This window comes from Rhipicephalus microplus, chromosome 5 (assembly GCF_043290135.1).
Source record: "Rhipicephalus microplus isolate Deutch F79 chromosome 5, USDA_Rmic, whole genome shotgun sequence".
Taxonomy (NCBI): Eukaryota; Metazoa; Arthropoda; class Arachnida; order Ixodida; family Ixodidae; genus Rhipicephalus; species Rhipicephalus microplus.
This window is the reverse complement of record NC_134704.1, coordinates 218,519,780-218,544,097: the sequence shown is the minus strand read 5'-3', so window position 1 is coordinate 218,544,097 and position 24,318 is coordinate 218,519,780. Positions and strand designations below refer to the sequence as shown.

Genomic DNA, 24,318 nt, shown 5'->3' with positions numbered 1-24,318 from the left:
TAGATGGTGGTACTTGTAGCTGATGATGAAAAGATGCAAGATGTTATAAACTAGAAAGCGGTACTTGTAGTTGATGAAAGACGCGAGATCTTATAAAATAGGAATGATGTCACATATGGCGCGTGTCATTGGTTGAAGGCAATCGTTCGATTTAGTGCGGCGACGTACGCTAGGGGGAGCGATGTAATAAAATCGAGTGGGCAAAATGTACAGAGGATTCATGCTTTACCAGGTTTACCTCCGGAGCTTCGCCCACTCATCATCATTCACTTCGTGGATATGGCGGAATTTTTTTATAAAGCCTTAGCCCGGGCTACTCTTCTGGCGACGTTGAAGGTTGGGTGCATATTTCTTGGCAACGGGGCAACGACGATGCTCTCAGCAAAGTCCTGTGGTATCTTGGTGTACGTCTCCTGGTCTATGACAGGGTTGATCATGATTCTATCGAGGATCGATCTCCCCGTGCAAGTGGTAGAGAGTCTTGCTATTTGTGACTTTTCTTGAGCCTCTGCAATTTCTCTAGTCATGTTGTGTACCCCTAACTTGAGCAATTTTTGAGTGCTGGTGCGAAGCAGGAGACCCAGTGCACTCTTGATGACTTTCTTGATGACCGCGTCGAGCTTCTTTAGTTGGGTTTGTGTCCAGTTATACATAGAAGCTGCATATAAAATATGACATAGCACGAAAGAGTTGATCAACCTGATAAGATTGTCCTCTTTCATGCCTTTTTGTCTCCCTGCAAATCGTCTGATCATCCGGTATGCCTTCTCTGTCTTGAAGAAAATTTTCTTGAGCGCCATGTGATTCGTGCCATTTGCATCTATAAAAAAGCGCAGTACCCTCATATCGTGTCGACTCTGGGTATATTTACCCCGTTTTCGGTCAAAATATGTAAGTCACTTTCGGATAGTGACTTCCAGCCCTTAGGTCTCCCCCTTTCTCTTTTCTGTAAAGTAATAACTCCCATTTCTGTTGGGAGCACCTGAGACCAGTGGGCCTCAAGTATTCCTCCACTGTCTGCACCGCTTCTGTGAGTGCATCTTGTACCTGTCCTTCACTACCACCAGCACACCATATAGTAACGTCGTCAGCATAGATGGTGTGGTGAATGTTGCTGATATTGCTCAGTTTCCTGGACAGGCCGATCATGCACAGGGTGAAGAGGACGGGAGAGATCACCTTGAGGGGTTCCACGATCACCGAGTTGAACCACGTCTGAGTTGGTGTCTCCTACCCTTAACCTCGCCGTACGTGCCCCCAAGAAAGATTTTATGTAATTATACATTTTCGATCCAAGTCCAATCTTCTCTATCGTTTGAAGGATGTGTTTGTGCCTAATGTTGTCGAATGCTTTCTCCATGTCTAGTCCGAGGATGGCTTTGGTATCTTTAGAATATCCGTCTAGAATATAGTGTTTAATCTGCTTCATAGCATCCTGAGTAGATAGTGAGGATCTGAAGCCTAACATATTGTAGGTGTATATGTTGTTGTCCTCCAAGAAATCTTTAAGCCTGTTGAGGATTGCATGCTCGGCAACTTTTCCAACACATGATGTTAGTGATATTGGTCGCAAGTTCTCCAGACTTGGAGGTTTACCCGGTTTCGGTATTAGTATGACTTAATTAAGAAAGTTTCCATTCATCTGAAACTTCACCCGAATTCCATGCTTCGTTAATAAAATCAGTCAGTGATTCAATGGAGGGCTCGTCGAGATTCCTGAGTGACTTGTTGGTGACGCTATCTGGGCCAGGGGCAGACTTTCTGTTTAACTCACTCAACACCCTTCCGATTTCAGATAAAGAGAACGGTCGATCCAGTTCCGGCTGAGGGGCTCCCCGATATTCCGATCGTGGAAATCATTCTGGCTCCTTAGCGACTGGTAGGTATTTGTCTATGAGTTGTTTAGTAACTGTTTCAATGTCTTGATTTTTAAGGGCTGTGTGTATGGCTCGGGCAAGACAGTGTCTCTGGTTGGACCTGGTGCCTTGCTCGTCTAGGAGGTGCTTAATAAGTTTCCATGCTTTGCCGTTCCTGATCTGCCCATCATTCGTTTCACAAAATTCATCCCACTGCTGCTTACATAGATTGGTGCAGTGCAGTTCAATTTGTTTATTCAGTTCTGCTATTTTCTTCCTTAGTTTACGATTCAGTCGTTGAGTTCGCCATCTTTTAGTAATGGCCTGCTTTGCTTCAATTAAGTGGGCTAGTTTAGAATCCATGGCCTCGACGTTAGCGTCAGTGAGAAGCTTTCCGGAGGCCGATTTGATATCATTCCTGATGGATTCGCACCACTCTTTGAGGCTTGGTTTGGTAGCATTTGGTTTGCTTTGCCTTCTAATTCTGCGAAAGACATCCCAATCAACAACATCAAATTCTCGAGTGTCGCCTTTCTCAACCTCCAGCAAAACCTCGAGAACATAGTGATCACTGCCGAAGTTATGACCGGTATTTGTCCATATGGGATGCTCTATGTTTTTGACAAAGGTTAGGTCGGGTGTGGTGTCTCTACAGACAGAATTGCCGATTCTTGTCGGATACCCTTTATCCGTAATCAATACCAGGTCTTGCTCGTCAGCATGATGCCATAGATTCCTGTCTTTGGGGTTTGTCGCAGTATATCCCCAGAGTTCATGAGCAGCGTTGAAGTCCCTTAATATGATCAGAGGCCTATCTTCCGCGAGTTTCGTAGCTTTCTCGAAAATTATCTTGAACTGTTGCTTGTAGTGCTTCGGGTTACTGTAAATGTTGAGGACAAATAAGCTGTTGCATCTTTGATTTTTGTATGAGACCCGCACTAATACCTCCACCATGAGATACTCTAAGTTCTTGTCCCGAATGACTAGATCGTGAGAGATGTGTGTCAGCTGCCTATTTACAAACACATATAAGCCTCTACCATAGTTTTCGCACTCTATAGCTCTATACCCAGTGAGCGTGACGTATCCTTACCCAGTTTCTTGGAGTGCTTGTCGCGGGCCTCCACAGGTGCGGGACAGGCGGGGAGTCTGCGGGAAGGCGGGGAGTCTGCAAATCATGAGCTCACATGCCTGGCGGTTCGGACGTGGCAGCCGCTGCCGCTCCGCTTCGGCAATCGCCCTGGATAATAAAGTGGCGAGAGAACGACACGACCACGTTGGCCGCCGTCCCGTCTTCCTGTCTCGCTACATGCTATTATATCCGGCTTAGATTGTACTGATCCGAGATATTGCTAGAGTGTGGCACGTTTGTTGTTGTATCCCCCGCAATTCCATTGCCACACTCGAAATTCTTTTTTAGTGTGGGCCATATTGGATATTCGTATCCCCTGCCTGGGGAATAATGGGGGCTGTGTGGAACGATGGTCCATGCTGCGCTTTGTCGTTGCCAGACATACTCATCACTTCAAGAGTTTTCACTCTTTCGCTAAATGCTTTAAGCCCTTCCCTAGGATCATTTAATGTACTCTGCATTTGTCCCACACTCATCGTCAACTGTGAGACGCTGTCCATGATCATTTTCATTTTATCTGCAAATGAGGCTAGTGTTTGTTTCATTTGAGGCTAGTGTTTGTTTCAATGAGCTGTCAAATGAGACGTGATTGCAGCACCTGATAGCATTAGCTCATGCTCTCTTAAGCGCACGTTTATGTAAGGCCCTATTTCGCCTACATGTTCGCCGCCGCAAGACAGTGGAATCCCATGAACCACGCCAGTACTGCAAGGTGAATATCTGTGGACATGATTGAAGACACATTTGTTCCCTTTCCCTGGCTGCGTACACAACGCTTTATCCATCAAAGTACACACATTATGCATTTATTACGCGCTGAGAATGACATGTTTATGTCATAACGAGCACCAATGTTTTTCAAACTATGTGCTGTCCTGTATATGTATGGGATAACTGCCTGCCTCTTGCTAATTTCTGGGGCACTAGAATCACAATAATGAAACTTCATAGCATCCAACTAGTGGTGCTCTGATGACCACTAGATATAGTAGCACAGTACCACAGCTGCAGAAAATTAGCATATCCAGACGTCTGCCATCTTTTTCTCCGCAACAAAAATTGATGCAAAGTCTTATGTTGCCAAGTTGCAATTTTTTCTGCACACAAATACTTATTCAATTTCAGTTTTTGTTAATTGACCATGCACTCATGACGACACAAGAGGGATGCAAGCATTACGAGTTACAATAAAGTATAACTTTTTTTGCCCAAATCTAGTAAGTTTCACCTCATGACACCGCTTGCAATAGCAACCATATGACTGTAAATGTTTTATTTTCACTACTAAGAAACTTACCTTTATATAAATGAAAATCTCCAGCATAGCTAAAGTAATGTGTGCAGCTAGCAAGAAAATTTATGTTAGCTTGTGGCTGCAGCATTCAGCACAACATTTGCAACACTCAATGATAGCTTGTCAAATTTATTAAAACAAGCACTTATATACCACAGGCACTGTCTGGTGGAAAATAGCCTTGCTGTGTTGTCATTTTAGTTTTTCATTACCATCGGCCACTGAGTCAACTTCTTTCTTCATAATGGCCATTGGCCTCTCAAATAAATCTTTAAGAATCAACTGTCCACGAACTGTATCGTCAGTGCAGACCCATAGAGGCAGTGGGACAGAACCACGGACAATGATGTTTCTGAGGATGGCGAAATCCTCTTGGTCCTCAAGCACATTCCATGAACCGGGACCTTGGACATACTCCTGCGGCGTAAGGGCTAAAAAGCGCAACTTGGGCAGAAAAGGCCGAAGGACTGCTTTTAGTTCCAATGGCGTCTCACTGGTCGACAGAGACTTTCGGCATTTCTCTTCTGCCCACCTCCGGATGGCAAGGAAGATGCAACTCTCGGGCACACCTCGCACAACTTTTAGCACACTCTCCACCGTGCTGTCGAGCGCATCAGTGAACGATTCTGAATTGAGCACGGAAAGACCATCATTCTTGAGCGTCTGAAGAGCAGCATTGTCCACCCGGTCAATGTCGGTGGTGGCCAAACAGTCCAGGAGGGGACAGACTCTGTCAGGAGACATGTTCTCCTTAATGTACTTGGAGCAGACTGCAACCAGGTCGGGCACGAGATACTTGTCTGCAGCTTCCCGAATGTGAATGGCCTCTTCAAAAGAGTCGGGTTCGCAGGTGCCGCAGTAGAGGTACCTGCGCAATAACAGCCATCATGTTACAATAGTGCCCACCCACGGGTGCAACTGCCAAAATAGTATTTGGAGCAATTCCTGGAGCAGCAAAATGTTACTTTCGGGGCAAAAAAATCCCAGTTCAGAGCAGGTTATGGGGAAGAAAACATTCATTTTTTATTCCAAAATACCAAATTTGGAGCAGTATGAAAAAGAAGCCTTACATTTAGAAAAAAAAATATGTAGAGACCATCCAACATGCACTAAATCGTGTAGTGTGATAAGAGAACTGCTATTTAAATAACAGTAGCGTTTTGAACCTCCTCACTGAGCAAATATAGATAATGTCCACATTAAAATTTGCCGCGCCTGACTCTGCAAATTCAGATGTGGATCTGCCGAGCTGACGACCTTAAAATTTGGAGGATTCATAGCGGCTACAGAAAAAAAAAACTAGCACATAGTTTTTTTCGTTTTCGGGGCGCCAGAAATGTTATACACTGCTCCAAATAATTGCCAGTAACTTTTTCAGGTGTAATCGATCGTCTTAGTACTCACAATTATGTGCCGTGTACGCACGAGTAATTGAACAAGATGTGATTTGTCTTATGATTAATGCTAACAGTCCCTTCAAAATCATAACGCACTTTTCTGCGGAGCACCAGTATACTGCGATGAAGGCGGATGAAGCAGCATTCTGCAAGAGTTAGAACAAGTTATGAAACACTGCTACGCCACCCCCCCCTCTTTTTTCTTTTTTTTTTTCGTCATAAAATTATAGAATTAGGCTTAGGGTACAACTTTTTGGCTCAGTGGGAGGCGTGCTTGACCAGACAAAGCAACAACGCCGTCCACTCGTAAGCCCGGCGACGACACTAGATGTCTATTGCCGAGACGACGCAGCTTCAAAACAGAAAAATGTTTTTTGTCCACTGCGGCAGGGTGCAAAAGAATGGAGTGAGCTGTGCAAATGCTTAAGCATGCAACCTGTGTTGTCTCCTTTTCACCCCATGCAAGACACTAAAATAACCTCGGACACCTATCAAAAAAAGGGTCATGGGGCCAGCTTTGCTGCAATGACACGGGGAATGGTGGAAGCCTGTTGCCTACACCTTGCGGGAGCTGATTGGCAATCAGAAAGGTACTCTCAAATCGAGAAATAAGTTATGGCTGTATTATTTGAATGTGAAAGCTTCTATCACTTTGTAAACAGATGAAAGATCGTTCTGGAAACCAATCACTGTCCACTAATAGCCGTCGCTGAGAAGACGATTGGAGAAATGCCACCTCGACTGCAGCATTTTTTTTATTCGCTTGCTAAAATACGATTTTAACCTGATTTTTATTCCAGGAAGAAAGCTAGTGCTGGCAGACATGCTGTCTCGGGCTCTAGTTGACAGAACTGGCACAGATGAGGACAGCGAAGATGTGGCAGTGCATGCCGTAAGCATAGTTTCGTCACTCGCTAGTGAAGCCAGTCAAGCACAGTTAGAAGAAACCAATAATGACAGTTCCTTGAAGGGCGTCGTCGAATCCATAAGAAGTAACCGAATGATAAATGGAGAGCCCAAAGCCTTTGTGAAAGAATTTACAGTAGTAAACGGCACACTGTTCAAGGACAGTAACACCGAGGAGTATCCGGCCAGAGATACTAAGGTACATGACGGGTACCTGAGGCATAACAAATGCAAGGCACGCGCTGGGCTGGTAGTTTTCTGGCCAGGCATAAATGCCAATATTGAAAACGTTGTGAGCACATGTGCAGTTTGCAGAAAGTACTTCTACAAACAGCAAAGTGAGCTTCTTATGATTTGCCCTGTTTGAGCACACCGGGAGCTCCTATCTCTACCAATACGACACTCTGAAAAATTTTCTAGAAGTAAAATTGTTGCACGACAAGTCATCTGCTACAGTCATTCACAAGTTGAGTGCAATGGTTGCAAGGTAGGCATTCCAATCGAGGTTTGTACTGACCAAGAGCCTCAACTCCCCAGTTGAGAATTCTAAACATTTGCAAGAAGTTATGAATTCAAACACACCATTTCAAGCCCTAGATTGCCACGCTCGAATGGTTTGACCGAAAAAAGGTGTATGAGTCGTTAAAGGAATAGTGAAGAAAACAACTGAAGGAAAATGATTTTTGGCTCTGATTCCTGAATCACAGATCCAGTCCCTTGAAGGGTGGCCAAACCCTGGGTGAGCTGCTTGAAGGTCAACGACTGCACACCCTAATATTCGACTTCAAGGAGACAACAGGCCTATGGGTGAGAAAAGCATCAGCAGGCCACTCCAATAGTGACACCCCTTCTCCCTTTGCAGAGGGGGAAACAGTATGTGTCCAGGGAGACGAAGGGAAACCAAAGCAAGAGTAATCAGCCGCATGCGACGTAAGTATTAAGTTGTAAGAACAGGAAAAGGCAGTGTGATTCGACGAAATCGACAGCATCTGCTTGCAACGAGAGAGCCATATAGTAGTACTTCCAAGGTGGATGCGTCCGATGAAGCGTCTGACAATGAGGACCGAGGCCGACGTCAGATGCCACAAGAACACACAAACATGGCAGCCCAGGTGCTTGGAAGACCTACGCGAGACAGAGGGCTCCTGGAGAGGCTAGCGTATGGCGAGAACTTAGCGGCTTACCGCTCATCCAATTTCTATTCTGTTTTTGTTTTGTGTTTTAACTAACACAAAGGAAGGAAGATTTATCGATATGACAACCAAAGCCTGTGATGTTTCATTCAATGCCGCCACTTACCACCGTGCACACTCTGTACTCTTTGAACACTCTTTCCCTTATTATGTTTAAATACAAGCACCCAATAAACCAAGAACTCTTTTTACTGCTAGAAACTGGCCTGTACTAATCTTTCATAAGTACCCGACACGGCACAGGTTTTATGGCGCAAAGGCCATGAGTGGCCAAAGAGTGCCATGTCTTTTATCTGGTAATGGCTATGACCAATGTTTGCAAGGACAGGGTGTGCTATGGCTATGAAGAGGCCTAAGATCGCATAATATAAAGAAGCATAAAATCTGTCTATAGACTATAAAATTATGGCAGTGATGCGCGATGCGATCGGTGGAAGAGCAATGAACTACAAGTGACAAAGATATGTAGAACAAGCAAGGGTTGGAACAGCACAAATGCTTCCTCCAGGCCTTTGAGGCCTAAAAGAAAGGAGGCAGGGGCTTTTTTTGGTGTATTTACTGCAGCAACAACCTCTTCTTGGAGGTCGTGCTACGGATGGCCTTGGTATATAACATGAAAGCTATATACTTCTTTTAAAAATGCAAACAATGACAAAGTTAAAAAGGTGGTTCCCTGCCTATCAGCACCGATGGGTAAAGAAGTATTCGTTCTAGATAGATTAATGGGAAGTGCTTCTTTCTGATGGGGTCTAATGTGCTACATTTGATGACAATGCGGAGAACAGTGACTGGTTAACCACGTCTGTCGCACATAAGTGGATCCCCACCGGACAAAAAGATTGAGTGCGTAGTGCAAGTGTGTCCGATTCTTAGCCTAGTGAGTGTAACTTCTGTGTGGCGTGATTTTGATAATGGCGGCCAGTTACCAAAATGGGGGCTTGATAACGTGTAGTTTGTTTTGTGTTTGTTCATGAAACGAAAAAGCCACCAAAAGAAACAGCTACCCATTTGTGGCCATGAGGAAATCCACACGATTTCTCAGAAAGAATAACCTTAGTTGGCGAAAAATTCGTCATGGCATGGGGTTCGAACCCAGGACTAACGCCTTTCCAGCGAGACCACTCTGCCAAATGAGCTAACCAGGAAGCTAGCAATTGAGAGCGCGAAGGCGAATTTATTGACAACCTAAAGCGCATAGACACAAGTATTGCAAATGAGTTCTCAGGAAACCCACAAGGTGCCAGAAGGGTTAAGAAAGAGAAAGAAGAAAACCACCTATTTGTGGCACGAAGTCACAAGGAAACGCATGGATTTCTCAGAATCCATGTGGATTCCTTTGTGGCTTCGTGCTACAAACAAGTCATTATCTTCTTTCCCTTCCTTCACCCATCCGACACCTAGCTGGTTTCCACAGAACTCATTTGCAATGTTTGTCTATCCCATTAGCTCTGCCTATAAGCTCCGGGATTTCGTCTGAGGAAAGGTTTTATATCAAGCGTGGGAAAGCTATTAATGTATTGGGACTGTTTTCATAGACAGATACAGCTAGCTGGTTTGCCAGCACATTTCCTTATATCTCGCGGTGCCCACGCACCAACCACACAACATGTTTTTTTGAGTGTGCACACTGTGCACAAAGGTGAATAGAGTGAGGCTAGGGCAGGATTTTTGTCTTTTCAGAGTTTTAACGGCTTTTACCATGCTCAGGGGGTCTGTGTATGTTACTGCACTTTGCAAAGAATTTAGTTGTTTGGTGTGTTTTACAGCCACAAGTGTGGCATAAGCTTCTGCTTTGAATATGCTGGTGTTAGGGCACATAGTGTTGGTATCTGACAAATATGGGCCGACCGCTACGTAGGAAACAGAAGTATTAGTCTTTGAAGCATCAGTAAATAACTCTGGATATGAATATGCTGAAGTTCGAGGAAATATGTTTAAATGTGTGCAATTGGTGTATGCTTAGTAACTTCTACAAATGATGGATCGCAATCTGTGAGCTCCCACTGCCATGGCGGGACGTATGCAGTGGTAGGAGCCGAAAGGTGTTCAAGAAGTGGCACGCATATTCCTTAAGCTAGGCTTCGCACACGAAGTGCGTAGGGCCGTCTAATGGCAGGGCAGTTATGAAACAGAATGGAGCTGAAAAAATAAATAACTAACAATGAAGTGTATGGCATGTTCGTTGTTCGTGTTCACCTTGAGGAAAATAGAAAGGAATATAGAAAAGTCACTGCGTATAGAGTTCATATAAAGCAGTCACTGCATCTCTCTAGAGATGCAGTGACCACTCATTTGCTTGTACATGCAGGATTTTTACAGGACTAGTGCGAAAAGCACCCGTAGAAAGGCGAACGCCTATATGGTAAATGGAGTCAAGCATCTTTAGGGTGCTTGGCGTCGCAGACTAATAGGTTACTGATCCGTAGTCTAGGCGAGTGCAAATGAGGCTTTTATAAAGATTGAGAAGGCACTTTTTGTCACTACCCCACGTACAGTGATCCCACTGGGAACTGCTGACTTGGAGCAATTTTTGGAGCGGTAAAATATTAGTTTTTGGAGCACTTTGAAGCAGTAAAGTTTTAGTTTTGGGGGATTTTGAAGCTGGCAATCTTGCAATTAGGAGCACCTTGGAGCAGTAGAATTTTAGTTTCGGAGCATTTTGGAACAGGCAATCTTGCTATTAGAAGCATTTACAGCAGTAAAATTATAGTTTTGGAGCAGGTAATCTTACTATTAGGAGCACTTTGGCATAGCTATATATATTCATAATAAAGCACTTTGGAAAAAAAGTACCTCAAACACTTTATTATTAAATGGATGCTGACCTAGAACAAAGGATCTTTTTAGATTGAAAAAAGGTTTCAAGAACTTTCACGTCATTGTTCTTACCATCTTAGGTTTATTAATTGGGAAGAAAATATTGGTAATACATTTATAAATTTCATATTTCTGAATTTCGAGCTGAAGTTTCTGCACGTGGTACCATGAATTTCAATGTGTATTTTTTTTACTTTAGCGACATTCACTCAAAGTGATTTCCAGACACTTAATATGTTAAGTCTAGAGCCATCGCAGAAGTCAGTTTACTTTGTACCTAAGAGCTATGTAGGACCTAGTAAAGAACGATAAAATTTTTAAAGTCACGGCAATTTATGCGTTAATGCAACTATGAGAAGCCACCCGAATTTTCTTTTTGCACGTTTTCTTGCTTACCGAGAGATACTTTGTGGCAAGCATGGTGATTTTGGTATTGTGAAAGCGTAAGTTACTAATGTGGAATCTCGTTAATTCGAACAGGATGATGATGATGATGTGTAGGGCTTAATGGCGCAAGGGTCAATTGGTGGCCAAAAAGCGCCATTTCAGTGACTAAATATGTGGACAATGATATGGTGCGTGGCTGTATAGGGGCCTTAAAATTCCTCGCACTAATGCGGGTAAAAACATAACTAATAAAATAATGGCAATGGCGTGATATGGATAGTAAAAATGGGTGACAAAAGGTATCGATAATAAAAGCATGTGTAAAAATATTTGGCACTAGCACAAATGCCTTATCAGCGCCCTTGTGTCCAAGGGCCGAGAGGCAAGTGCTTCTCAATGTAGCCACTGCAGCAGCAACCTCTCTTGAAAGGTCACGCTACGCAATGCCTGGGTATATTACATGGTAAAAACCGACATCTCTTAAAAAAGCTAGCAGTGATTTATGGGTGAAAAGTGGTTCCCTACCGACAAACATTGCGGGGTGTAATGGTATATGTTGTCGGTAGGGTAATAGAAAGTGTTGTCTTCTTAGAGTCTAATTGTTTACACTGGATTAAAACGTGAAGAACTGTTAATGCCTCACCACATCTGTCACACAATGGTGAATCGCCACCGACAAAAGATATGAGTGCGTTGTGTATGTGTGTCCTATCCTGAGCCTTGTTAGTGTTACCTCTGTTAGACGTGATTTTGATACTGATTTTGATAACCCACACCTTGGCCAATGGCCAAGGTGTGGGTTGATAACATGTAGCTTGTTTTGTGTGTGTCTATCCCACTTGCTCTGCAGTAGTCCCTGAGCTTTCGTTTGAGAGAGGGCTTAAGATCAAGGGGCGGAATCGATATGGGTGTAGTGGCACTGATTTTGTGGACGGATGCAGCAAGCTGATCCACCATCACGTTGCCTTATATCTCACGGTGCCCTGGCACCCAGCACACTACAACATGTTGTTTGAGTGTGTAGAGTGTGGATAAAATAGAGTAAAGTGAGACGAGGACAGGGTTTTTTTGTTCTTTAAGACTGTGCATAGCCGTAACCACACTGAGGGAGTCCGTATAAAATACTGCTTTTTGTATTTGTGATTGCTTGATGTGTTTAGCCGCCACAAGTATCGCGTGAGCTTCCGCTGTGAAGATACTTGTGCCTGGATGTAGAGGGCCAGCATCCGAAAAGGATGGGCCGACAGCAGCGTAGGACACAGAGGAGTTAGACTTGGAGACATCTGTAAAGAACTCAGGACGTGTGTATTTGTGTTGAAGTTCCAGGAAGTAGTTTCGAATAGCCCCGCTGCGGTGGTCTAGTGGCTAAGGTACTCGGCTGCTGACCTGCAGGTTGCGGGATCAAATCCTGGCTGTGGTGGCTGCATTTCCGATGGAGGCGGAAGTGTTGTAGGCCCGTGTGCTCAGATTTGGGTGCACGTTAAAGAACCCCAGGTGGTCGAAATTTCCGGAGCCCTCCACTACGGCGTCTCTCATAATCATATGGTGGTTTTCGGACGTTAAACCCCACATATCAATCAATCAATCAATCAATAAATCAATCAATCAAGTAGTTTCGGATATGGGCAATAGGTGCAAGTTTTGTAACTTCTAGGAAAGACACATCGCAGTCAATAATCTGCCACTGCCACGGTGGCGGGTATACATCAGGAGCTATTAAACTGTGTTCAAGTGACACTCCAGTTTCCTCAGCTAGACCCTTCAGGCGAACTGAGAAGGGCTGCCTCATCGAAGGCCTGTTTTGAAACAGAATAGAGCTCGACAAATCATTATTAGTGGAGTATGAGGGGTGCTTCTTGTTTGCTTTCACCTTAAGAAAATATACAAAGGATATATAAGTTCTTTGTAGATAAAACGACCATTCATTTGACTCAACATAAAGGCTTTCTACAGGGCTGGTGCGAAAAGCACTCGTAGAAAGGCGGATGCCCAAATGGTGCATAGGATCCAGCATCTTCAAAGCACTTTGAGTCGCAGACTGATAAACAATGGCCCTATAATCTAAGCGGGTGCGAATGAGGCTTCTACACAGGTTCATGAGACATTGCCTGTCACTACCCCACGTAGTACGTGACAACACTTTTATAACATTCATGGCTTTTAAACATTTTGTTTTTAAATATTTGATGTGTGGTACGAAGGTCAACTTGTTGTCCAAGATTAAGCCTAAGAATTTATGCTCCGCATTGACAGACAGACGTTGACCGTTCATTTCAATGTCAGGTTCTGAGTGCACGCCTCTCTTTCGGGAGAACAAGACACACGTCCTTTTTTCTGGGTTCAGCCGGAATCTGTTTTTCTCTGCCCATTTGGAGATCTTGTTTAAACCTAACTGAACCAGCCGCTCACACATTGCTAGGTTGCATGACTTAAAGCCAAGCTGGACGTCATCGACATATGTGGAATAGAACATGTTGCGGGGGATGGACAGGTGCAAGGAATTCATTCTGATAATAAAAAGTGTACAACTAAGTACACCACGTTGCGGTACTCTCGTTTCTTGCACAAATGTTTGGGAGAGAATACTGTCCACTCGGACACAGAGTTTCCGATTGGACAAGTAACTCTCGATTATGGAAAGCATTCTATCGCGCACACCCAGGTGAGACAAGTCTCTTAATATGCCAAAACGCCATGTTGTGTCATAAACCTTCTCGATATCGAGAAACACTGAGAGGAAGTACTGTTTGTGGACGAAAGCGTCTCAGATCTGTGCCTCGATACGCAACAGATGGTCGGTGGTGGATCTACCCTCTCGAAACCCACACTGGAACTGGTCAAGCAGATTGTGTGTTTCAAGGAAATGTAAAAATCGGCGGTTTATCATTTTTTCAAAAAGCTTACAAAGGCAGCTGGTTAGTGCAATGGGCCTATAACTTGAAACTGAGGAAGGGTCCTTGCCCTGTTTCAAAATAGGGATAACAATAGCCTCTTTCCAGGAAGCAGGGATGGTGCCAGAAAGCCAGATAGCATTGTTTAGAGAGAGTAAAGTTTTTCGCATTTTGAGTGGCAGGTTTTTCAACATTTCATACGTGACACGGTCATAGCCTGGGGCAGAATTACTGCAAGAGTTTAGTGATGTTTGTAGCTCAGCTAAGTTGAAAGGTTGGTTGTATGCCTCGTGATTTGTGCACTTGTATTCTAGTTTCTGCTTTTCTATCCTTGCTTTATATCTTTGGAAAGCTTCAGTATAGTGTGACGAGCTAGACACTTGCTCGTAGTGTGCACCGAGGATGTTCGCCTGATCTTCCAGGCTGTCACCCTGTGTGTTTACGAGTGGGAGTGAGTGTACTTGTCTTCCTGCTACCCTACGAATCATGTTCCAGACTTTAGCCTCTTGTGTATATAAATTCATCCCTGATAAAAACTTGTGCCAGCTTTCTCTTCTGGCCTGCCGACGCGTTCTCTTGCCTCGAGATTTTATTTTCTTAAAGCTCTCAAGGTTTTCCGCTGACGGCAAGTTCCGCAGCAATATCCATGCCCTGTTCTGTTCTGACATTCAGTGTTCCACCACGGGACGTGTCATTTGCCGGGCAGTCGAGATGTTTGTGGAATACACTTGACTGCTGCGTCAGTAAGACAAGCCGTGAAGTACTGCACAGCTTCATCTATGCCTAATCCGCATATGTCAGTCCAACTTAAGTGAGTAATGTTTTGAAATTGTTCGCAGTTGGCTTTCCTTACCAGCCATTTAGGAACATGTGGAGGACATTCATATATTATTGGTGTACTCAAAACTAAAGGAAAATGGTCACTTCCATATGAATTATTTATGACTTTCCACTGAAGTAATGGTACAAGTGAAGGAGATGCAATACTGAGGTCTATGAAAGAGTAAGTTTTGTTGGCAAGATTATAGTATGTTGCCTCTTTCCTATTCAACAGACAAGCACCTGATGAAATGAGGAATTGTTCAATGAGACGACCTCGTGCATCACAGCCAGAGTCACCCCACAGACCATTATGTGCGTTCAGGTCCCCAAGGACCAGATAAGGTTCAGGTAGTTCGTCTATTAAAGACTGGAATTGAAGTTTTTCAAGACGGTGGTGCGGAGGTATGTACAAAGAGCAGAGAGTGACAAGTTTGTTTAGAGTAACTGCTCGGACAGCCACCGCCTCGAGGTAAGTTTGAAGGGGTAATTGAGTACATGCTATACCTTGACTAACTATAACTGCTACACCACTGGATGGTGGCATGGCATCATCTCTATCCTTTTGGAAGATTACCTAGTTACGTGAAAAGTTTGTGTTTGTTCGTTTTAAGTGTGTCTCTTGTACACACAGCACTCTAGGATTGTGTTCATGGACGAGTTCTTGTAAGTCATCGAGGTTTCGAAGAAGGCCTCGGATGTTCCACTGTAATATTTCTATCTGCATATTAAAAGAAGAGATGCTGCTGTGTGTACAGAGAGTATCCTGTGTTAGAGTGAGCTTGTTAATTCAGGTGGCAGGACGGTTGTCCGGCCCTGTTATTGGTTTTTTATTTTTCTTGGCGCGCTCCAAGGAGCCGCGCCGCTCTTTCGGTACAAAAAGTACCGTTCTATCCATTGCCTCCTCAGAGGCACTGGATACCCGCACATGCGAGCTGGTGGTTCGAATTTTTGGCCTGGCCTGGTGAGGTGAGGCCTTGAGACCAGAGGACCCTGGAGTCTCCGGCCTCAATTTACTTGGAGGCGGAGTAGACTGAACTACTGCCGCCTTGGGGGCAGGTGCCACAGCCGATGGCTCGCTCTGCGCTGGCCGAAAGAGTGGCGAGGGTTGGTGCGGCGTTGCCCCCTGACGCGCCGCATCAGCATATGTTGCACCGTAAAATGGCGACACTCTTCGTTTTGCTTCTTTGAATGTGATATTTTCTTTAATTTTCAATGTGATGATTTCTTTTTCTTTTTTCCAAAATGAACAAGACCGTGAGTATGCGACCGTGATTTCCGCCACAGTTCACACAGTGTGATGGTTCTTCACAGTTGTCATGTGGCCTGACACTCCACATTGTGCACAAGTTTAGCAACCACGACAGGTTTGTGAGCCGTGGCCATACCTCTGGCATTTAAAACAACGACGTGGGTTAGGTATGATTGGTCTGATCGACGTCTTCGTGTACCCTGTATGAATACATTCTGACAAATTACTGGAAGCGAACATGAGTATTAGGTGTTTTGTTGGTGTTACCTTGTTGTCTCTTCTGATGATGATCCTTTGTACATTGGTCACATTCTGACTCTTCCACCCCTCCAGAAGTTCCTCTTCAGTCAAGCCGAGCAAATCAGCATCAGATACCACTCCACGGGTTGTGTTCATAGATCTGTGTGGTGTTACAGTGATCGGAGTGTCACCAAAAGTTGAAAGATTCTGTAGCTTCTCAAACTGTTCTTTTTCTCGAACTTCAAGGAGGAGGTCTCCGCTGGCCATTTTGGTAACTTTGTACCCGGCCCCAAGAGTTTCTGTGAGACACCTCGCTACTACAAAGGGGGATACAGTTCTGGCTTGCTTGCCACTTATCTCATTATGTATAACATGAAAATGGGGAAAGTTTCCATTTGATCGATTGAAAAAGCCTAAGTCTTCTGTGCGTACGCACTTTAAGGCGGTATGATCACTTAACAAGAGAAATGCTTTATGCATGCCAGTTTAATTTTCTTCAGAAGCGTTGGCGGCCACCCACCACGGAGCCCAACGAGGGGACGCTACAAGTTTGCGGATGCTAAAACCTGCAGACGCCAGCCGTACAACGCTACTATACCCCAATGCACCTAAACCAAGGTAGGCTATTTGCACAGGGTTAACCCTAGCCGCCAGGAAGTTTGGAAGTAAACAGAAGAGAGTAGAAGACAGGACAGATAAATAGTAAGAGATAAAGACGAAGATGTAGGGAGAGAGAGATAGGAAAAGGCGACTGCCGATTTCCCCTGGGTGGGTCAGCCCACGGGTGCCGTCTACATGAAGCCAGGGCCAAAGGGGTGTGTTGCCTCTGCCGGGGGGCCTTAAAGGTCCAATCACCCGTCGTCGGCTCAACCCCCAGAATCCCCTTTTCCCCGGACACGGCAAAGCCACGCACGGCTAGGCGTGGGAGGGAGTCGGAACTCCCCCGTTAGCTCGGGTCCGTGGGGTCGCTACACACCAAACGCCTACTTGCGCAGGCGCCCCTGCGGGGATTAATTCGGACACGCTTAATTCGAATTTCGGTTAACTAGAACTGGCGCTGCTGTCCCGTCAAAGCTTTGTCTAATCCAATGGATGAAAACGCCCAGTAATTGAAACGCGCAAGCACTTGCAGCGGTTAATTCGAACATACCGCGCTCTGAAAATGCTCTCAGCACCATGCCTAATCCGGCGGCGCCACCTCCGACACCTCAACGCTGCGCGCAAAGAAGAAAAAAAAAAGAAAAGAAAGGCTGGGGCGGAATGTTTGCTTTCTCTCAAGTGCATAGCTGCTAACCTGGCAACAGAGAATTCTGTAAAATCCCCGATTGGGAAAGAGAGGGCGATGGTTACAGACTTTTTTTAATTTGTAGCTGTGATGGATAATAGATTTGCCTTTAGCGACAAGCACAATCACATTTTGCCGCCATAAATCATATTGACGCACTGAATAATTTTCCCCTATTTTTGGCGCCAAAAGAAGAAAAAAAAAAAAAACTGAGAAAATGGAGGGGGGGGGGGATCCCAAATGCAAGCGCAAATATTGGCGCTGCGGTCTCATAATGGCTTGGAGTGGCCGAACAAATGAGGGTAGGGTTTTCCACTAAGGTGAGAGTTTATAAGGGGGAGCTCAAATGCTTCCAACCGAAATTTCACGTCATAAAAACAACGAGCAAAATCTATGAAGTTCAATAAAGTGGAATGCTGGGCCAGTTGGTAGAACATAATGTGGAAATATATTAGCGCACAAGGTAGAAGGAAAAGGCACTTGACCGGAAAGACGCAGATGTATGTCTTCCTGAGACACACGTTGATTTGATTGATATGTGGGGTTTAACGCCCCAAACCACCATATGATTATGCGAGACGCCGTAGTGGAGGGCTCCAGAAATTTGGACCACCTGTTGTTCTTTAACGTGCACCCAAATCTGAGCACACGGGCCTACAAGATTTCCGCCTCCATTGGAAATGCAGCCGCCGCAGCCAGGATTCGATCCCGCGAAGTGCGGGTCAGCAGCCGAGTACCTTAGCCACTAGACCACCGCGGCGGGGCTGGGGGGACACATGCAACGGACGGCACAGCCCAACTGGCTGCCGCGAAAGCCCGGGTCAAAGCTTTGGTTTTGCTCGCTACTAGATTCTTTGGACAGGAACGGCAAAATGCTTCTAGCCTTTATACGTCTTTACCGCCTTTCATCCTACCGCTGCGTCAGCCATGTGCCCTCGGAGCTCATAAATTGCTATCCCATCACCGCCACTACGGTTTTGTGCGTGTTATCAAACACGTACAAAACAGTGTTATCAAACACGCGCACTGATGTGTAACGAGAGCAGTACTATTTGCATGTGCCGTACTCTTGCTTATCATGACGAGCCATGTGACCTTTTCTGTGTAGTTATAAAGTTCATAACACCGAGCAATAAAGCTCTTTCGTTCTGCCCCTTCTGCCGGCTACGTTCCGTTACTTCAGTGGCGACGAGGGTGGGACAATTCCACAATGACAGCCAGGCCACCCGAGTACGACGACACGACCAGTAGCTGGAGCACTTACCGTGTCCGTTTGGAGGCCTTTTTTGAGGGCCATGGCATCACAGATACAGGAAAACGGCGCGTGCTTCTGGTATCGGCACTAAGTCACATTGTTGTTCGCATGCTTCAGGGGCAGTGCCAGTCAGAATCGGTGAACAGCATGAGCTATGACACCGTCGTACAGTTGTTGGACAACCACTTTTATCCCCAAACTAATGAGATTACTGCGAGCTACGCTTTTTTCATGCGAAATCAAGCAGAAGGCGAAAAGGTACGAGACTACATCACTGCCCTGAGACGTCTCGCAAAGGATTGCGATTTCGAGAAGTCTTTGAACCGCATGTTGCAGGATCGGATTGTCTGCCGAATCCGTGACGAACAAGCTCGACGACACATGCTGTCACAAAGGACGTTGAATTTGGCGGAGGCAGAGGCTTTTGCTCTAGCGGCAAAAACGGCGGAAACCAATGTGCGAGTATGCAAGAGAGGAGCTTCAACGACAACGGTGTCGCCAATTTTGTACTGAAGCACAGGATGAATCCACAGAAATCCGGATAAGGATATGCACCAACAACCGAGTCTATTCAATGCTGGAGATGTGGCTCGAACCATGCCTCGGAAATGTGCAGGCACAAGAAAGCGACGTGCCACAAGTGCGGCAGGAAGGGACACCTGGTGAGAAGGTGTTGCAGCGGTCGCGGTAACCTCTCTGGAACGTACGCTGTGAAGGAGCTAGATGGCAGTGAAAAAGAAATGCTCTACGCTTTGGTGGCTCACAGCTACAGTAGCAACGAATTCGTTCGGCCATTCGAAAGGGATTCCATCTGGGAGGGCCAGAAACTGCGCATGCTGGTGGATACAGGGTCCACTATCAGCGTAATAATTCCAAAGAAGGTACTTGAGAACCATCGTGAACTGTGGCCGACACTGGAGAAGACTTCACTGCGCCTGACGTGCTTCCTGGGGCCGCTGTCGATCCTTGGCCGAGTGGACTTTCGGTAACACGGAAGTGGAGAGCTCGCTAGTTGTAGTGGATTGCAAAGGGATTCTGATGTGCGGCCGCATTACCATCCAAGCCTTCCGGAATCCTGGCATGGCGCTACTAGAAGAATGTGCGCCGGACAACGTAAATATGGTTCGATGCGACGTAGCCACAGCGAAACTTGTGGCTGAATTTCCGGAAATTTTTTAGCAGAGGTTGGGTTGTTGCAAGGGGCCGCCTGTGAAGCTACACAAAAAAAAGCTGCTGTACCACGCTTTTGCAAAGATCGACCAGTGCCATTTGCGCTTCGAGATAGGTATCGGCAGAAATCGACCACCATACAGGAAGGAGTGCTTTCACCAGCGAGAGTATCAGAGTGGGCTACGCCTGTCGTGCCATTAGTGAAACATTATGGGGATATAAGGCTGTGCGGGGATTTCAAATTGACCATGAATCCGGCAACACATTCGGAACACTATCCGTTGCCGTAAATTGAGGACATATTGACATCTCTGTACCGGGGCGAGGTGTTCACCACTTTGGATTCACGGCACGCCTATAATCAACTTCCACTGGACGAAGAGGCACGAAAAATGGCTGTGTTGAACACACACAAGGAGGTGTTTGCATATAACCACCTCGCTTTCGGCATCTCATTTGCTCCTGCTTTGTTCCAGCGCCGCCTCGAGTTCATTCTGCAAGGCCTGCCTCGCGTCAAGGTGTACATAGATGACATCATCATAGCCGAAAAGCAGAACGACGACACCACTGTGCGGCGAGTCTTTGAGTGGCTACGGGACAATGGACTCAAGTTGAACCTTGACAAATGCAGGTTTCGCAAGAAGCAAGTATCGCTCTTAGGCCACAAGATCGACGCAACGGGTCTCCACCCCCCTGTTAATATAGAAGCCATCACCACGGCACCAGGACCAGAGACGGTGAGAGCCAGCTGAAATCATTTTTGGGACTGATTACATATTACGCGAAGTTTTTGCCTAACCTTGCCACCACGTTGAATCCACTTTATCGGCAGCTGGCTAAAGCAGTGTGATGGCAATGGAGAGCCGAACACGAGGAAGCTTTCAAGGCAGCCAAGTGCGCTATGGTGGAAGCGGAACTTCTCGTACACTACGATCCCGAAAAGCCGTTGCGGCTTGAATGCGATGCTTCACCGGTTCGGGTCGGCGCGGTGCTGTCACACCGTATTGGGAACCGAGATTATCCCATATTTTTCCGCTCGAGAACCCTGACTGCTGCTGAGCAAAATTATTCGCAATTAGAGAAAGAAGCATTGGCCTTGGTGTTCAGCCTTATCAAGTTTCAAGATTACTTGTTGGCTAAGCATTTTACTCTGGTGACAGATCACAAGCCACTGACGGGACTGTTTCACCCGGAGAAACCGATTCCGCGTATGGCAGCTACGAGAATTCAACGGTGGGCATTGCTACTCTCGGCTTACTGATATGACCTCGATTGTGGGCTACCATTCACGTACTGCAAGGTATTTTCGCACGTTTTGGCCTATCGTACTGTTTAGTATCAGGTAACAGACCACAAGTGCCACCATGTCAAGATTCTTGCAGGAAAACTACGTGAAACACGTGAGAACAGCCCCATACTATCCACAGTCAAGTGGGTTGGCGGAACGGGCCGTGCGGACCATAAAGGAAGGGCTTTGAAAGAATCCAACAGGTACGTTGCAGGAATGACTGATGAAGTTCTTATTACGTTACAAAACGACCCCTTTGGAAGAAGGAAAATCACCAGCAGAACTGCTGTTGGGCTTTCGTCCCCAAACCAGGCTGACGGCCTCACTCACAGACAAAAAGGTGGCCTGAAATGATGGTTCTGGCAAACCTGTACGAGCAAAAGCTCTAACACGGTTCTATCCAGGAAGGCGTGTATGGTCGCGCCAGTATCAGTCTGGTCAGAGATGATTGCCGGCGACAGTAGTGTCCACGTCGGGAGCACGCATGGTTACACTAGAAACACCGGAGGGACCACAGCGGCGCCACGTAGATCAACTCCGGCCGCGCCTGGACTCGGGGTCATCACTTAACAAGCGGAGCCAAGTCAACGACGAAGCTCAGTGTTCTCCCAAGCAGGCAGACGCTCGTCAAGATACGGGCATACGAGAAGTCAACTCTCAAACCGAAGACCGACAACCGCTACCACGTTCGACTCGCCAGCGGAAACCACCGGATCGTCTCGCCTACTCTAGCTTAGGGGGGATGGATGCAGTGTTATCAAACACGCGCATTGATGTATAACAAGAGTAGTACTGTTTGCATGTGCCACACTCTTGCTTATTATAACGAGCCGTGTGACCTTTTCTGTGTAGTTATAAAGCCCGTAACACTGAGCAATAAAGCTCTTTCGTTCTGCCTCTTCTGCCAGCTACTTTTCGTTACTTCAGTCTTTACCGCCTTTCATCCTACCGCTGCGTCAGCCATGTGCCCTCGGAGGTCATAGATCGCTATCTGCGTGGTGGTTTGCAGCAAATGAGTTTTATTTCCAATCTACGTACCTTCAAAACTTCGTCTATGTTACCTATGGTCGCAACTGCCACGGTTTTTTCCACAGTTTGCGGAAAGCAGCCTTGCTTTGACTAGTCGAATGTTGGCCGCACGCACACTTTAGGAGTTCTGTCAGTAATGTCATCACCATACATGATCGTGTCGAACGACCGCGGTTCGGTCCACAGCGGTTGTAGCAACGACAACCACACACACTGTGGAAGACAGTGCGTGTGCTCGTCGCACGCATAGTTCCGAAGCATGGAGCGCGCTGCTCTCAATCGGCCTTCGTTCGATGGTTTCGGTACTAAAGTTCATATTACACGCCGCGACTAGAAAAAGTGTTCGAAACATTCGAATATTGGCCCAATGGACACATGAATTTGGCTGGGAAATTTCACGAATTAGTATCTGTCGCGGTTTCGCAGCACTGGGAGTCTATTGTAAGTTTAGATGAACGCATCTCAAAATCATTTATAATGCGGTGGGCTCGCAAAAAGCCTGAAACGGACTGGCTTGCATTTCTGTCAATGCGGCTAGATCTCCCACACACATTTCGATTTTCGGGAGATTTTCATGGCAACCCTACATAGGGAAAAAGCGGTTGCAATCCGGGAGTCCCCTGGACAATGCGGGAGACTTCGCAAGTATGTGATGATGATAACACCAACACATATAGTTCTCCCCTGATGGCGGAATATAGCACAACGCCGTTTTTGTGACCTCCGCGAACAGCTACAGCAATGCGCCGTAACCAGTCGTGGAAGACTCGCCATTTTACTATTTTTATTTTTTTATCGGAATTGAAATATTTTTGTAAATTTCAGGCGAGAGTCGTAAAATCGCACGCATGATCAAAATTCGTACATTTTACGGGAAAATGGGAAGAGTTGGCAGGTATGCAAATGCTGATCTGGGACACGCCTGTGCCACGCTTCTCCCTTCTCAGTCCCTGCCAGGAGACCCTTCTCCTTTCAATGCAGCGCGTGGTGAGAGAGGGAAAAAAATATGTTGCGGAGTGGTGGTGGTAGTTCTTAGAAGAAGAAAGAGGAAGAAAGGCGCCCAATTTCTGCAGCCCGATAGGGACACGGCGCAGCGCCTCCGCGGAGTGTTGGTTCTCTCAAATGCCAATCTGCGACATGCCGGTTCCCCCTTTCCTGTCCCTGACACGTAAAGACCCTTCTTCCAGAAGAAAAAAAAAAAAGCTGCCGTGAAGTGTTGCTTATCTCTCAAATGCCGATCTTCTTATCTCTGCATGAAAACGCTACCCCTTTCTCGTCACGTGCTGGCCATGCTGCAGCTGCAGCGCAGAGCGTAGCAGCGGAGATGCAGTCGTCGTCTTAACACCTAGTATATAGGCCAACACCTAGTTGTTATAGGCCTTTTCGCAGGAAGGTAATAAATTCTCTCATTAGACTCAACCGCTGTCTCCGGTGATTGAAACATTATTTATAGTTATTCAAATACTTCGACAAGTACAGTGTCTAGCGACATAACGATTTCTGATATCGTGCCGGAAGCCGCATAAAAATGCCCAGCGAGCCGCATGTAGCCCGCGGGCCACAGGTTGCGGACCCCCCGAGATGGATGGTTTGGTGCACTTTGGCGCAGTTGGCCCATAAGTGGGATCCCTGCACGTAGTTCGAGGGAACACTCTCAGAATATTCATGGCTTTAAGACAGTTGTTTTTATTATTCTTGATGTGGGGTATGAAGGTTAGTTTTGTGTCTAGCATTAGGCCCAGGAATGTACGCTCAGTCTTTACAGAACGACGTTCCCCATGAAGGTCGATGTCAGAGTCTGGGTAAAGATGCCTCTTTCTGAAGAACAGGACGCAAGTGATCTTTTGTGTGTTCAGTTTAAACCCATGTTCGTATGCCTATTTCAATATTTTGTTCAAACCTAATTGGACCTGGTGTTCGCACAATGAGAGGTTGCACGATTTAAAAACAACTTATACATCGTCAACATATGTGCAGTAAAACATGGTGCATGAGATGGCCAGGTGCAAGGAGTTCATTTTGACTATAAAAAGTGTACAACCCAATACACCTCCTTGTGGCTCTCCTATTTCTTGGACAAATGTACGAGACAAAATTTCTACTTTAA

The 24,318-nt window shown here is 45.9% G+C and overlaps 1 protein-coding gene across 1 annotated transcript in view; it reads right to left on the bottom strand.

Annotated features, from left to right (window-relative positions):
- Window positions 1–4,395: 4,395 nt before the first annotated feature.
- The window catches only part of LOC119173520 (BTB/POZ domain-containing protein 2), a 126,255-nt gene continuing 106,332 nt past the window's right edge, over window positions 4,396–24,318 (bottom strand). Inside the window, exon 5 of the mRNA XM_037424322.2 lies at window positions 4,396–5,150. Within this exon, the coding sequence (XP_037280219.1) occupies window positions 4,475–5,150 (676 nt within the window). The 3' untranslated portion in view covers window positions 4,396–4,474. The remainder of the gene's footprint in view (window positions 5,151–24,318) is intronic.